At 43.8% G+C, this 15,062-nt stretch overlaps 1 protein-coding gene and 1 pseudogene across 2 annotated transcripts in view; one reads left to right on the top strand and one right to left on the bottom strand.

Annotated features, from left to right (window-relative positions):
• Window positions 1–555: 555 nt before the first annotated feature.
• SCD1 (stomatal cytokinesis defective / SCD1 protein (SCD1)) overlaps window positions 556–15,062 on the bottom strand; it is a 181,383-nt gene continuing 166,876 nt past the window's right edge. For both annotated transcript variants that reach the window (XM_087389222.1, XM_087389221.1), the window contains exons 25-31: window positions 14,904–15,027; window positions 12,873–13,054; window positions 12,630–12,701; window positions 12,369–12,529; window positions 12,204–12,245; window positions 11,869–12,074; window positions 556–1,510 (exon numbers count right to left, since the gene is read on the bottom strand). In XM_087389222.1, coding sequence (XP_087245348.1) covers window positions 1,415–1,510; window positions 11,869–12,074; window positions 12,204–12,245; window positions 12,369–12,529; window positions 12,630–12,701; window positions 12,873–13,054; window positions 14,904–15,027 — 883 coding nt within the window. In that variant the 3' untranslated portion in view covers window positions 556–1,414. The remainder of the gene's footprint in view (window positions 1,511–11,868; window positions 12,075–12,203; window positions 12,246–12,368; window positions 12,530–12,629; window positions 12,702–12,872; window positions 13,055–14,903; window positions 15,028–15,062) is intronic.
• Window positions 9,499–10,705, top strand: LOC147891339 (uncharacterized; annotated as a pseudogene).

Genomic DNA, 15,062 nt, shown 5'->3' with positions numbered 1-15,062 from the left:
CCAAGTCCTTGACATCCTCATCTTCGATATATATATTCAGTAGCGATTTCCAATTTTACTTCCGAATCACACTTGTTCGATGCACCCCTAGACACGTCTCGTTCCCCTACAGCGGATGTATGAGCATGCTGCATTTCTGATTTTGGTCTCATAGGCATGTTTGGTCTTTTGCTGAATTCTCTCTCTCTCTCTCTCTCTCTCTCTCTCTCTCGTGTGCGCATGCTTGTGCACACACCCACACACATGCACATGAATCCACCAGGACATACACTCACACTCACCCCCACACCTACACCCACACATGTCCACATCCCCCCCCCCCCCCCGCGCCCCCCCCAGCACACGCATCCATTCACTTCTCCTAAAGATGTTAATATGAGTGCATCCATGGGAATTTAATATTCCATTAAATTTGATCCCATGACCATCATAGGAAAGTGTAGGACCGTTTTGCTTACAGGATTCCTAACATCATCCAGCGCTCACCGATTGTATGCTTTATTAAAAAAAGAAAATTCCTAATGTGAGGAACCTAACATTACATTAATTGCAGGAATTCAAAAGAATAAGTGGATATTCCTCCCGGAAATTTATTTGTTTGATCAGCGACCTTTCTATGTTCTCCAATCCCCCAGCGTGTACTGATTGTCTTATGTTACCATCCGCATAAAAGCATGAAGGGAATGCTGTAGCCTGCTGAAAAAGTCCATAGAAGCATCAGAATGTCCGCCAATGACCCACATGGATAGGAATTCAAAACCTGTTTGCATCCACATCTTCCCCATGTTCGACCTTGAGTTTCCCGGACGGGCATGCCTGTAGACATCTCATAACCTTCCCCCTGAACTACAGTTACCCTCTTCCATACATCTCCGTTTCTTCATTAATGATGTGTCGAACCTCCAGAATCTATACATTGTATCCTCCACCTCTGCATCTTTTATTCTATTAGCTTGTACCTACCTCCTTTTTTCACCCAGTTGACAGTGCCTATTGTGGTGAACCATCTGGCCCTTAACTGCTGAAAAAAGTTCCATATGTCGTTCAGGGTAAGACAAGCCATGAGAGCCTAAAACTTCTTGCCTTAAGAAGATCTGAAGAGCCCCAAACTGGGCTGCCAGAAAATAACAAGCTGAGAGTTGAAGGCAATATTTCAGTCGCCTCCATTTCACAGAAGTGCCTTAATGTCCTTTAGGTATGTCAGGTTTTAACCGAGAGGAAGTGGGGCTGCAAAGTATTTCCAGAGAAAGCTATGATTCCCTTGTGTGTTTACCTTCAGGCATTCGATGAGTAGTAAGAACAGAAAATAATGTAAGGAGGTGAAAACCCTGGCACAATTTTATGGCCGCTAGGCATTGCCCAGGGCATAATGCTTATACTGTCAATGGCCTATAGCATTAATCATATATTAAGGCTAAATAGTGATAGCAGCATCCCAAAGTCTGAGTAATCCATTCCTAGCTCCACTGCATATTCTTCCTCTCTCTGGATCAGACGAAACACACCTTACCTGCACAAACATGGCACAAAATGAGTTTCCATTCTTGTCTCAATCATAAGAGAGTTAAGCAATGCAACACACACATTTCTTTAACTGGATGTGGCAAAGATTTCCTGTTGACCACTTGCAGGACAGATACCAGGTCCATTTATGCTCCCTCATTTAGAAGTTTTTTTCCCTAACCACAGTTAGTTCACTAACTACGGTTAGTGAAGGATTCCCACTCTTCAGTTGTAACACATTCGCTTGCAGCTCTCACTCTCTTGCTCTCACACTCTGCTCCCTCTCTCCCTCTACAACTCACATTTGGTATCAGAGCAGGCTTAGCTCCCGGACTTGTTTTCTCATCCGCAAGCTTTAGCCCTGTAGTCCTCCATCTGTGTGCCATTTTGTACAGCTGCCCGTGAACAAGTCCGTACAGCCATTGTTGGCTGTTCCGTACGTCCGTACCAGGCCCAGCTGCCCTACGCCATTCTACAGTCCATGAGCGTCAATCGTACAGCTGCCCTGCGTCGTACACCGATTCGCTACTGTCCATACCAGCTTTGCTCCTCGATCGTAACAGACTGTACGTTCACTGCTCACCGTACGTACGTGCACACAGAACGCAGAGTCGCCAGACCGTACAACGAACAGCTCCCACACTTGCAATCCGGATATAGCAAGTACCTCTCCTGATCTTGCCAAGTAAAATGTGCAATGCCCTGCCCGATCGTCTGGGCCTCTCTACAACCCCAAATGGAATGCTGAATGGACTCTAATGCTGAGAGGAAGATATCTAGAATCTGCATCCACCAAGGAGTGTATGACCGGGAGTCCACCATGCTTGAACACCCCAGAGAAGATGGGAATTTGTCTGTTTTCGTAGGATTTCTTGAGTCATGATGTACATGGGTGGTGTCATGCCAAAGGTCTCCCAATGTGCTCTTGAGGTAGGTTTCCCCTGCAACCTCCGAATTGGGGCTTTTGTCTAGCATTCTTGAGTGTATAGTCAGGAATGAGAGTGTCCTATGTGGAGCTTCTGCATCAATCCATCACCACACTCTCAAATCAGATGGTAGGTGCTAAAGAGGGAATCCATAATAAAGCCAAAGATGGGTGAGGCTCTATGCACCATCTGCCACTACTCAAGCCAACAACTCTTTTTCATATGCAGCATAGCATGCTTGATCAGCTCCTGCTCTGTCAGTCTGGCTAGTCTCCAAACTGTGAGACAAAGGTGACCAGAGAGAAAGAGAGTGAGCCAACGTGAGAGCTGAATAACTGAATAGAATGAGTGAGTACAAAAATGAGAGTGAGGGGTTTTGTCTAAGTGACAAAACCCTATCCTATCCACTATTAGGGATTAGACTGTGGTTAGGGGGAAATCCTCAATGAGGGAAAAGTGCCCCTAACCTACTTATTACAATACATGGGCCACTGCCTAGAATATAATAATAATTCTAACACCCCCCTGCAGTGCCAATGTGGTATACAAGGTAGTGATTAATCACTAAAAGGAGACAAGTTTGGAGCACAGCGAAATGCCTCAAACTTCTCACGTGGAAGTGCTTTGGTGAAGATGTCTACAACATTGTCATGTGTTGACACATAGATCATATTGATCTCCCCTGCATGCAACTTCTCTCCGACATAATGATAATGAATCTCAATGTGCTTCGTGCGAGCATGAAACACAGGATTCTTTGTCACTGCTATAGAACTCAGACTATCAGTGAGAATTGTAGAAGGACCCTCCAATAAGAGATGAAGATCAGTGAACAAATGACGCAGCCAAACACATTCAACTCTCGCTATGAAAGCTGCCCTGTACTCGGCTTCACATGAGGAAGTAGCCACTGTAGATTGCTTCTTACTCGGCCAAGAAATGCAAGCTTTGCCCAAAAAGAAACAATTACCACTAGTGGACTGCCTGGTATCATAGTCTCTAGCCCAATCTGAATCACTGTAAGCATGCACACCTAAGATAATGCATACTGAATATCGGGCCTTGTATTGCACAAATAGATGAGGCATCCAACAGCGTAGCTGTAAAGTGTGACATCCACTGATTCACTTGCATCATATATAGTAAGCTTCAGCCCCGGCTCGATGGGAGTGGCTATAGGCTTATAATCATGCATGTTGAACCTATCCAAGAGCTTCTGCACATACTTGGATTGAGACATAACAATGCCACGCTTGTCTTGTATGAACTGGATCCCCAAATAAAAATTTAACATGCCCAAATCTGTCATGTCCTTTCAACTCAGCTTTGAAATCTATAATTATTTCCTCATTTGACCCTATGAGTAGCATGTCATCTACATAAAGAATGATGACCAAAATATCCTCCCCATCCTTCTTGATGTAGAGAGTACTTTCCGTGGGACTATTATGTAACCCCTTACTTGCTAAGAATGCATCAATCTTGGCATACCATGCACGTGGGGCTTGTTTCAACCCATATAAAGCTTTATTTAGCTTGCAAACTTGAAGTGCATTGTCAGAAAGTTCAAATCCAAGAGGTTGTTTGACATAAACCTCTTCATGCAAGTCCCCATTAAGGAAAGCTGTTTTTATGTCCAACTTATGGACATTCCAAACAAAATTTGCAGCCATGGCAATAACTGACCCTGATGGTGGTCATTCGGGATGTAGGAGCAAAAGTCTCCTCATAATCTATGCCCTTCTTTTGTGCATAGCCTATGGCAACCGGCCTTGCTTTGTACCTATCAATTGACCCATCTGGCTTCCATTTCACTTTGAAAACCCATCGCTTCCCTGGTGGCAATTCCACAACATCCCAAGTTTGATTTTTCTCAATGAACTGCAATTCATTGTGCATGGCATGCATCCAATGCACATTATCCCTTGCTTCTTCAAAAGAGTTAGGGTCTTCTTCATTAAGAAGAGTACCTGCATAAGCTGTCTCAACAGGAAGAGCCCCCCCTGCCTGCCTTACTGCACTATGAGTCCTGCTAGACAAAGGTTCCTCAAGCCTACTCTCCCTGAGAGTCTATAGCAACCAATTCGAAACTATTTTGGCTGCATGTATCTCTTGAATCTCTTGCCTGACAACTTCATCCACACCCTGTGGAGGTACAAAATCAGCATGTGGCTGAATCGGGGCATGTGGATCAGAAGCAGGTTGCTATAAATTCTGATTTTCAGCATGAGCCTCACTTGGGAAACCAAATGCTATAGGAAGCATCCCCTAAAAAACATCATTTGAAGAAGCTGGAATAGTAAATTTAGCATGTGTATGTGTTGAATTCTCTGAAAATATAACACCTCTACTCACAAAAATCTTGCAAGAAGCAAGATTGTAGAGACAATAGCCTTTGCTTTGTGCACTATACCCAACAAAAATGCATTTAAGTGCCTTATTTAACAACTTATGTCGAAACTCCACAAGCACGTGGGCATATGTAACACAACCAAAAACTCTAAAGTGATCCACTAAGGCTTTCTCCCATGCCATGCCTCATAGGGAGTGATTGTCTTCCAAGCCTTTGTGGGAGTCCGATTCAAAACATAATTTGCATACATGAGGCCTTCAAGCCAAAACCTGTGAGGCAACTTCTTACTAGTAAGCATGCATCTATCCATCTCCATAAGAGTGCGATTCTTACGCTCAGCCTTGCCATTTTGCTGAGGTGTAGGTCTCACTGTAAGTTGATGCGTGATGCCTTTCTCCTTAAAAAATGCCTCAAATTCATGAGACATCTACTCCTCCCCTCTATCTGTGCAAAGTATCTGCACCTTGACTGCTGTCTCATTTTCAACCATAGCCACAAAGTGTTTGAAATGCATAAACACTTCTGATTTTGCCTTAAGACCATAAACCCAAGTGTAATTGGTGAAGTCATCTATGAATGTATCATATTAGAGATAACCACCAAAAGCAGGTGTCCTCATGGGACCGCAGACATCACTGTGTACGAGCTATAATTTACAAGTAGCGCTTACTGCACCATCCTTCTTAAAAGGAAATTTATGCATCTTGCCAAGGATGCAACCCTCACATGCATGAGGAGGAGGTGACTCCAAAGGAGGCAATGCATCAACCATAGCATGCTTCTAAAGTTCATCAAGCTACCATAGCTTATGTGCCCATATCTGGCATGCCATAACTCCACATTCTGCATAGCAACAGTGGGAGTGCTCACTGAAAGTGCAAGATCGGATCTTTTCTCATAAATGTCAAGCTGAAAAAGACCCCGATACAAAGTACCAGACAACATCAAAGCATAGTCATTCTCTTTCTCTTTGACTGTACACTTAGCATCATCAAATATGACCTAAAATCCTCCTCTATTTAGAGAGGGCACTGAAAGCAAATTCTTCTTTATACCTGGCACATAAAGAACATCTATAATTCTAAAATCTGTGCCATCCGAGGATGTGAGTATGATGTCCCCCACTCTACACACTGAATAAGAAGAATTATTTTACTCATGTCACCTTCTTTTTAGTAGGTGGTGGATGCACATATGCAAAAAGGCTCTTCTTAGAAGTGATGTGCTTAGAAGAACCAATATCAAAATACCAAGTGTTCGGTGTCTCATTGACACTGAGAGAGCATGCATCTTTTGAAGGATCATAATTGCAAGTCAAGAAAGCATATTGGTCATCCTCAAGAGTGGCTGTAGTATCTGAACTATCCACTGAAAAATCTCAAATGCAAGACAAAAAGGCATAGTGCTATTTCACAAAGTTGGCTGTAACATGTCCTCCATCATGTGCATTAGGAGCTGATGCATCTGAGACAACCATACCTAAATCCCTTTTCTTTTCTTTAGCTATGTGCTTCTTGCATTCATCAATGTAATGACCTGGCTTCTTGCAGTAGTGACAAATGCCCTTCTTCTTAGGCTTATCTGCATCACCTTTAGCCTTATAAGAGGGCTGTCCTGAATCAGCTTTATGCTGATGTGCGGGCTGATTGGCATGTTGCTTTTGTTGCCCTTTTCCATTGGGCTTGAACTTAGAAAGCATGGCATGCTCGTCAGCCCGTGTTGCCATATTTCTTCTTGTCTGCTCTTCTTGCAACTTAAGTCCTACCAACTCGTGAAAAGAGAGAGGATTGCTGGCCTCCCTCAGTGACAAATTCAGCGAGGTGTGGAAACCAAGATAAGACTTAGGAAGAGAATTCAAAGTGGTGGTAATCATAGCGAATAACTTCATCTATATTCAGCAATTGTTCCCTCAAATCCTATAGTTTCGTGAGGTGAGCATTCATGGAATCTCCCTCATCCATATGCGTATGAGATAGCTCTTTCTTCAGGAAGGAAACTCTGGCATCATTTCTTGCTGCAAACATACTCTCTAAAATCTCCTAAGCTGCCTTCGAGGTCTTGCATGACCGAATGTGAGGAATAATGAACCTTTTGACAGAAAGAGAGATCACAGAAAGAGCTTGTGCATCCCTAGAATCCCATCTTTTCTACTCTGTTGTGGGAGCCACTGGAGTAGCAGCTGCTCCAATTACTTGTGCTGCATTTTGACCTCTACCCCTACCTCCAACTATAGGAGAGACAGGTGTAGCCACAGATTCTAGCCTTGCCTCATCTCCATTGACATAATCCTAGAGATGTCTTCCAACCAAGATGTTGCGCACCATAAAACTCCACGAGTAGTTGGTGCCATCCAACTTATCCTCCTGTGTGAGAACTCCAAACACCTCATTGGGGTTTTGTTCTGAGCCATTTGTGCTAGAAAAACTTAAAAAAAATGCAGCAAACCAGACATGTAAAATCCCTTCCTGGGATGTAAAATGCACAATTAGAGTCTCCCAAAAAATTCTACCCACAGTGACAATTACTGTCACAACCTATCAAAGGCTTGAAATGCACCACAATGCTCTGCAAATGCCCAAAAATCTGCAAAGAATATCTGCAAAAAGTGGCAAAAGTCTGCAATTTTTTTTTTTTTGCAAAAAGAGACTTCTATTAAGTATTAATTAGAGCAAGCTCCATACGGGATACATCATGCAATGCACGAAAAGCTCAAGAGCCAAAAAGAAAGGATTGAGGCTGATAGTGCCATCTCAATCCGGTAGAAACCTCCGAGAAAAAGGGAGAACCTCTCCAAACTCGAAGAAATAAAGTCCTTCTAGAAGAGGCTGCCCGTGAAGGGCCTTGCATGCTAGCCCATATGGCTATCAAAGTGTGAACCGTGTCAGACCAAATACCCGTGAAAACCTGTAATGGGTGTATTTGGGTGCCATCCAAGGCCTCAGTACATCTGGCTCTCCAAATATGCCAAGAGGAAATGCTAGCTAAAATCTCCCAAGAGGTGTCCACTGAAACATGAGAAGCTCTGAAGGGAGTAAGTGGTACATCCTGTAGAGAGCAGGGCTCTATCACCTGCCGGTGGACCGAGAGTGCCCAAGAAGAAGGCTCTCCAAATATGCCAAGAGTACATTTGGCTCTCCAAATATGCCAAGAGGAAATGCTAGCTAAAATCTCCCAAGAGGTGTCCACTGAAACATGAGAAGCTCTGAAGGGAGTAAGTGATACATCCTGTAGAGAGCAGGGCTCTATCACCTGCCGGTGGACCGAGAGTGCCCAAGAAGAAGGCTCACCCTCATAAAACACCTGGGGCCCGGTAAGAGATGCTGAGTATCCGAGCAACCCCTTTCCAAACAGTCCTCGCCTGACTGTAGTCTCAAAGGCAATGTCGCACTGACTCCTTTGCAGAATGGCATTGAGGACAAGTGGGATCAGCCCCAAATCGTGATCTCCACAAGTTCACTGCAATCCCTCCATGAATAGAAAGCCAAAAGAAAAGAGTGATCTTTCTAATTCTGAGGGATTTCCAGAGCCGCCTCCAGAAATTTCTATGTAAGTCTGTGGTGATGAAGAAGCTTTCCCAATGGGGGGCTCTGGAGGGAATCCAACCCCTACTGTTCAGCTGAAACCTCCTGGCATTACCAACCGTGAAACAAAAAAAGGGAATCCCCCTCTCTCGGTGCCCATGATCTATCCATTCCCACTCTCCTAGGTCCCACTGCAAGCACCTGATAGGTGCACCTCCATATAACCACAACCTCCAGGATCCCAAGGCCAAGAGCAGAGGGTCGGGATCCCAAGGCCAAGAGCAGAGGGTCGGTGTCTAAGTACCACTGCAAGCCCGCTCCAAGGTCCACAAAACTAGCAATCCTGACAGGCTGAAAGGCAACCTCAAGAAGAATGCCATCTTTGGATGTAGAAAGTAAACCTCCATCCCTAACATCAAAGACCAATGCGTCTTCCCCGAGACCTCGGAGAGCGATCACCTGTAAAGGAACTGATGTCCTCGAAAAAGCCCCCATCCAAGTGGTGGAGGTAATAGGCCGCTCAACTGTCCATTCCACCGGGATGGCTGCATCTATCTGCTGAATAAGCAGTTGCTACAGCAGTTTACATAATGAACAGGACTCCCACTGTAGTAATACATGGCATGACGCCAGACGAAAAAGCCCCCATCCAAGTGGTGGAAGTAATAGGCTGCTCAACTGTCCATTCCACCGGGATGGCTGCATCTGTCTGCAATTCGACTCACACTGAGTCCAAAACTGCTTGAAAATCTCCCAAATGGTCTTTCAACTGCCAAATTACATCCGAATGCCAAAAGCCCCAATTTCTTCAGGGAAATTGCATCCAAAAGAGGGCAAATTAACTGAAACCCCAAAAAATGCAGGTAATTGCAGTGCAAAACTAAAAGCCCCAATCTTCTGCAAGAAATTGCACCGGAAAGGGGCAAATCAACTAAAAGCCCCAAATTTGTGCAATTCTTTGCAACAAATGCAAAAGCCCCAAATGTGCTCCCAAAATGCAGGCCAAACAATGGCTCTTTGCACAAATGCTTGACAAAAGCACCTTCCCAAGTCGACCTGCAAAGAAAACCCTACAAACAACCACCCTGTTAGAGTGCCCTGTAAAGGTACCCTGTGAACATGCATGAAGCGTGCACCACAGATTCTAAGGATACATACAATTACAAACACAATTGTATATCCATTTCTTGTGGCGATGCATAATCGCAAGATGCAATGCAATGCACAAGATCCTGGGCCTCTTTGGAGGCATGTTGCAGAAAAGGGCACTTTTGCCAAAGGAGGCAGCAAGAAGGTCGTGCTCCTTTTGTGGCTCATACCCTCGTGTACGTGCCTATCTTCTCGGAATAAAGAACATGAGTGTCCAAGTTTGCACAAAGGTGCCACTAGACGAACAGGCAACGATGGCACGTGAAGATCATGAATCTTCTACCAAGAAGCACAAGGGTATTGGTGGTTCAAGTTCGAGTGCTGGTACGAAGACATTATCTCAGACGACCATGCCAACAGTGTTCAACAATGCTTCAAGGGATGAGGTTGACGATGCTATGGCTCATTGCTTCTATGCCAATGGATTACACTTACTCTTGCACGGTCTCCATATCTCACGAAATGGTAAGTGCAGTTGCCTCATTTGGAAAGGGAAATAAAACTCCAAACTATGAGAAGCTCCGTACCTCACTTTTGGACAAGGAGAGAGCAAGAGTGTCAAGGAGCCTATCCACAATTGAATCTACTTGGCCATGCTCGATTGTTTCTAATGGGTGGACAGACACTGCAAAGAGACCTCCTCTCAACATTGTGGTTTGTAGTGCACGAGGCATTGTATTCAAGCAATCCATGGATACTTGTGGAGATGCGAAAACTGGAAATAAATTGCAGCTGCATTAAAAGAGACTATCTTGGAGGTGGGCTTTGAACATGTAGGCCAGGTTCTTACTGATAATACCTTGAATTGCAAGCTAGCTGGCCATCTAGTGGAGCAAGAGTTCAAACATATCTTTTCGACCCCATGTGCCCCCCGTTGTTTGAATTTGCTGCTGAAGGACCTCTTAGCACTAGCATGGATGGACCTCGCAATTTGTCATGGTAAGGAGGTGCAGCAGTTCATCTCGAATCATGAGGCACCAAGGGCCATGTTATCCAAATTTTCAAAATTGAAGTTGCTGAAACCAGGTGATACTAGATTTGCATCAAACTTCATCATGCTTGACCGCTTGGTAAAGGTAAAAGCGTCCTTGAAACAAATGGTTGTCAGCCAAGTTTGGGATGATTGGAGATATCACAATGATGAAGCTTTGCGGATTCAAACAGTGGGGTGGATTCAACCATCCTGGATTCAAACACTGTATAAGTCTGGACAACACCAGAAACATCAGTTTGCGGATTCAAACATTGTATAAGTCTGGCCCTCCTCAGCAGTGGGATGTTCATGATTGGGAAGAGGAAGATGGTGGAGTTTCCATGTAATCTGAATTTTCAGCAATTTTGCAATGCCTATGTGCATTGTGCACATTTTATTTAAGTGCTGGAACTAATGGAACATGTCATCTGGCTTGAGTCTGTGCATATGTTGCTGTAATTGCTGCAGAATTCCTTAACATGTATGCATCCTCAAGTTTGCTTTACTCAGCCTACCCCTGCCGTTTCCTATTAGTTGGATTGACGTTTCGGAAACGTTTCAAGACCCAAACCTGCATGGAAACATTTCATGCAACCTTGTAAATTTCAGCTCAACAACGGATGGTCAAACAGAGCAAATAATCACACTACGGAGGATATGCTTAGGGCACATAGAAATTCCGTACAATAGTATAAGCATTCATGAACTGCCTCATTCATGAACTGCCTATGCAGCTGAGATTACTCGGATTTGTCAGACTGAAGAATGCCAAGGTAAAGGTAGCTGCTGAATATGTGCTGATTACCCCATATGGAAGCCTGGTCTTGGAGTACCCTTCAGCTATCTCAAAACCTTCTTTACTGCTCTCTAGTTTAAGTTGTAACTCTCCTGGCTTTTGCAGAAACTTCCTTAACTTATGGACTGCAAAACAAATGTTAGGCCTGGTAGTTGCCAGATATATAAGGCTGCTAGAAAATGCCTACAAGGTGAGGCATCCACCCATATGCTTAGCTATCATATGCTTGTCAGTGTAACCGACAAGGGTTTCAAGAGGTTTGTTACTGCAATTGATGGCATTCAGTACTTTATAATTCCCTCATCATGTACTTTACATAGGCTTGGGACTTGCTTACTTACCAGTCCGACCTTTTTTCTAAGAATGATGTATTCATTTTCCTTGAAAGCCCGACTTACATTTTTTGAGGAGATGATGCAGCTCATATTATACAAAGCATTTGAGGCCTTAAACAGAAGCACATTTTTCTTCCATTTGTGAATATTATATGGAAGCAGAGAGGCTACAATGTTAACATTCAGCTAATGTGAATTGTTAGCAAAGAATTTTGATGGTGTCAATGATACTGCAGCTTCTGTCAAAGGAGTTTCTTCGACACATTGCAAGAAGGCTAAACTGAATATCTGTTTATTGAAAAAAACACATACCACTGCGGCAGTGCGTTGGGGTGTTCTGTACAGCTGCCACCCAGCTGTCTTATTGCTGCTATTTTGTGAACCAACCCTTTGCTCTGGCCGATGGAATAAGGACATAGAATTGTCTGCAGCACCAATTGCCAGCCACCTCTCCCCTGCTCTGATTGACAATATCGCTGCTGAATGGATTCCAACGTTTTTTGTACATCTCAAATTCCCTGCCATGTCCATACAGATGTGATTACAAGTGACAGAGAATGTGACCAATTCATAGCATATTGTATGACTGAACTGGAGAACCATAAAAAAATTTGCCAAGATCATTATAACAAAGCATAATTATACACCTTCATCTCTTTCCCATATTCGCACCATGCCATCTGCTGAGCCTGTGAATTACAGGTATAACAACAGTTAGCCGACACACTCTAAAGAAACCCAAAAACGCACAGATACCCAATTTTGCATCGCCTGTCACATACAGATCTGTTGCCAAAAGTTTGAAAATTTGCCTGTGATAATGCCTCTATCAGCTGAACAGTACTCTACAGAGGTAATTGCACCAGCATGACAAGTGAGGACAGCGTCACATGCACCACTAGAAACATTCCAAACCCTTGCAGTCCAATCATCACTGCCAGTAACAATGGTGTTTCCCACCATTCTTAGACCCCTGTAAGAAAACATATATATCACAAGAACTATGTCAGAAACTGGGCAACGGTTTGGAAGTGACAACAAAGATCTTAAAAAAGCAAGACAGCCAATATCACCTTATCCGCTTTGTATGCCCAATAAGCTTGTACATCTCTTTGCCAGCTTGGGTGTTCCAAACGTAGCACACCCTAAGAAAAGAAAAGTGGCTTGAAATGAGAAATTTAAACCAAATGTTTGGAGTATACTTAATAAAACAGATGCATGACATATAGACAAAGGCATACTACGGCTTTCTATCGAAAATCATTTCATATGCAGTGAATTTCTGCAAAGAAACCTTAAACCATTTCACATCTTACCCATCCATTCCAGCTGCTACTAAGATCTTTGTTTCATGATCATAGTCCATACATAGAACTGCACTTGTAGTTCGGCAGACAGTTGCTACACTATTGTGAGTTCGAACATCCCACATCTTGACACTACCATCATGTGCAGCAGTCAGAACACGAAGATCAGATAGCATTTGCACACAACTTATCTGCAGAAAAATATAAAAAGATTAGTTGACCTGCACATCAGAATGACTTAACAACCTGTTTACTAAATTACTAACTCCTTGATGGTCACTAAGGACGTTGATAATATGATCGTCAACAAAATCTGACTCTTTCCATTTGCCTCTTAGCAAGTTCATTATGGAGTTTCTTCTGTTCGCTTTATACCATAGTATAGGACAGATACTTTCCATCCCTCCTTGTAGATTTGCACCCTAGAAAACCTTTGCACCGAGTAAAGGTTTTCTCTCTCTTGAGTGTTTTTAAGAGCTTCTGTTTCAAACCGTCGTAGCTTATTGGGCTTATGAGCAACACGTGGGATTGCAAATACAACAATTGCCCCATTTCAGGATCGGATTTGGAGCCAGCCAAGCGAGAGCAGATGTAATTTTGTGCCTCTGCATCTTCCACCTACAAGAAGGAGCAGTCCTGCACCGATGGTTGTATCCCACATTTGGCAAACAATTATTCTTTGGGCTATCTGGCAGCAGTTGTAATTCAAGGTATAAATACAAAAATACTCTCTTTAGAGAAGCAGGGGGGCGTGGGTTGGGGGGGGGGGGGTATTGGAGTCCAATCTCGCCTTCTCACTCTCCCACCTACCCACACCCAGCCAAGAGAAGCAGATGCAGTTCTGCCTCTCCATCTTCCACCTACAAGAAGGAGCAGTCCTTCACCCATAGTTGTATCCTGCCTTTGGCAAACTTATTCATTCAGCCCATTTGGCAGCAGTTGCAATTCGACATTTTGGTAACAGGAATACTCTCTTTGAAGGGAGGTTTATTGAAGTCCAATCTCGCTTTCAACTCATCCACCACCCACTCTCACCCACAACCAAGCCTCCCCCCCCCCCCGCCCCCCGCCCCCCCTCCCCCCCACACACACCCGGTGGCATTAGTTCGAGATCTGACCCAACTTCCAGACCAAGGGCTTGGATCTCACCATTCCAGGCCTTGGCACGAAGTTTGTTCCTTGTCTTCAAGGTTCTACCGCACCCTTTGATGTCAACCATTCAAATGAGCAAGATCATCTGCCGACGTGGGGAAGCATTTTTTGTCTACATCAATTGTGCCTTAGCACAATCACCCACGACCCCACAGAAGGAGTCCTTGTTACAGGAGTATCAGGAGATCTTTCTCACTTTCAGCCAGAGGATCATCAGATTGAGCTCGTTCCAATAGCCTCTCCACCCAACAAGCACCCTATCGGCTTAGCAAAGCCATCGAGTAGGAGTTAGAGCTTTAGTTGGAAGAGCTGCTCAAACACGATTTCATCAGGCCAGGTATTCTCCATAGGCAGCTCCTATCGTTTTCACCAAAAAGGGATACTTCAGATGATGTACGTGGACAGTGGTTCAGCAAACTGATGTCAGTTTCCTATGCCCTGAATTGACTACAGTTTGGAGCATCTCAACGGCCCCAAGATGCTCTCAAAAGTTCATATAAGTGTGGTGCATATTTTCATTGTGAACCAATGCCATAGACATCAAAATGCAATTACAATTGGAGACCTTTTCACATTTAGTCAAACATACTAGCCTAATAGAAAATAGATCGAATTTAACTATAGCTCTAGATGAAGAAAATAAGCACAAACAAGGATATAAGTAAAACAGAGTGACCCTTTACGTGCAGTAATGCTTATTCCTCACAAACACTGAAGCATACTGGTATCTTGGTTTGAGAGACTCAAGAATCTCAATTGTAACCACACCCCCCAAAAAAAGCAAGTATAAAAGACCGTGAAAAGACTGTCATGAATGCTTTGAAGACAGCAGCTTATAAACAAAACCCTGCGTGCACTACTACAATCCATTCCAAGTTATGGACATACTCGACCATTATGACCCATCAATTCTTCTGACACTTGTTTTTGGGCTTTATCCCAAACAAGAACACGCTGGTCATCCGAGCCTGACACAATTCTGACGTTGTCAGACGCAAGTGCACGAATAGCCCTGTAAAAGAAACAATAGAGATTTACACTTTCATA

Source organism: Dipteris shenzhenensis, chromosome 18 (genome assembly GCF_047967505.1).
Source record: "Dipteris shenzhenensis isolate YYH24624 ecotype China chromosome 18, Dip_SZ_1.0, whole genome shotgun sequence".
Lineage (NCBI taxonomy): Eukaryota > Viridiplantae > Streptophyta > Polypodiopsida > Gleicheniales > Dipteridaceae > Dipteris > Dipteris shenzhenensis.
This window is presented reverse-complemented; position numbering and strand designations above follow the sequence as displayed.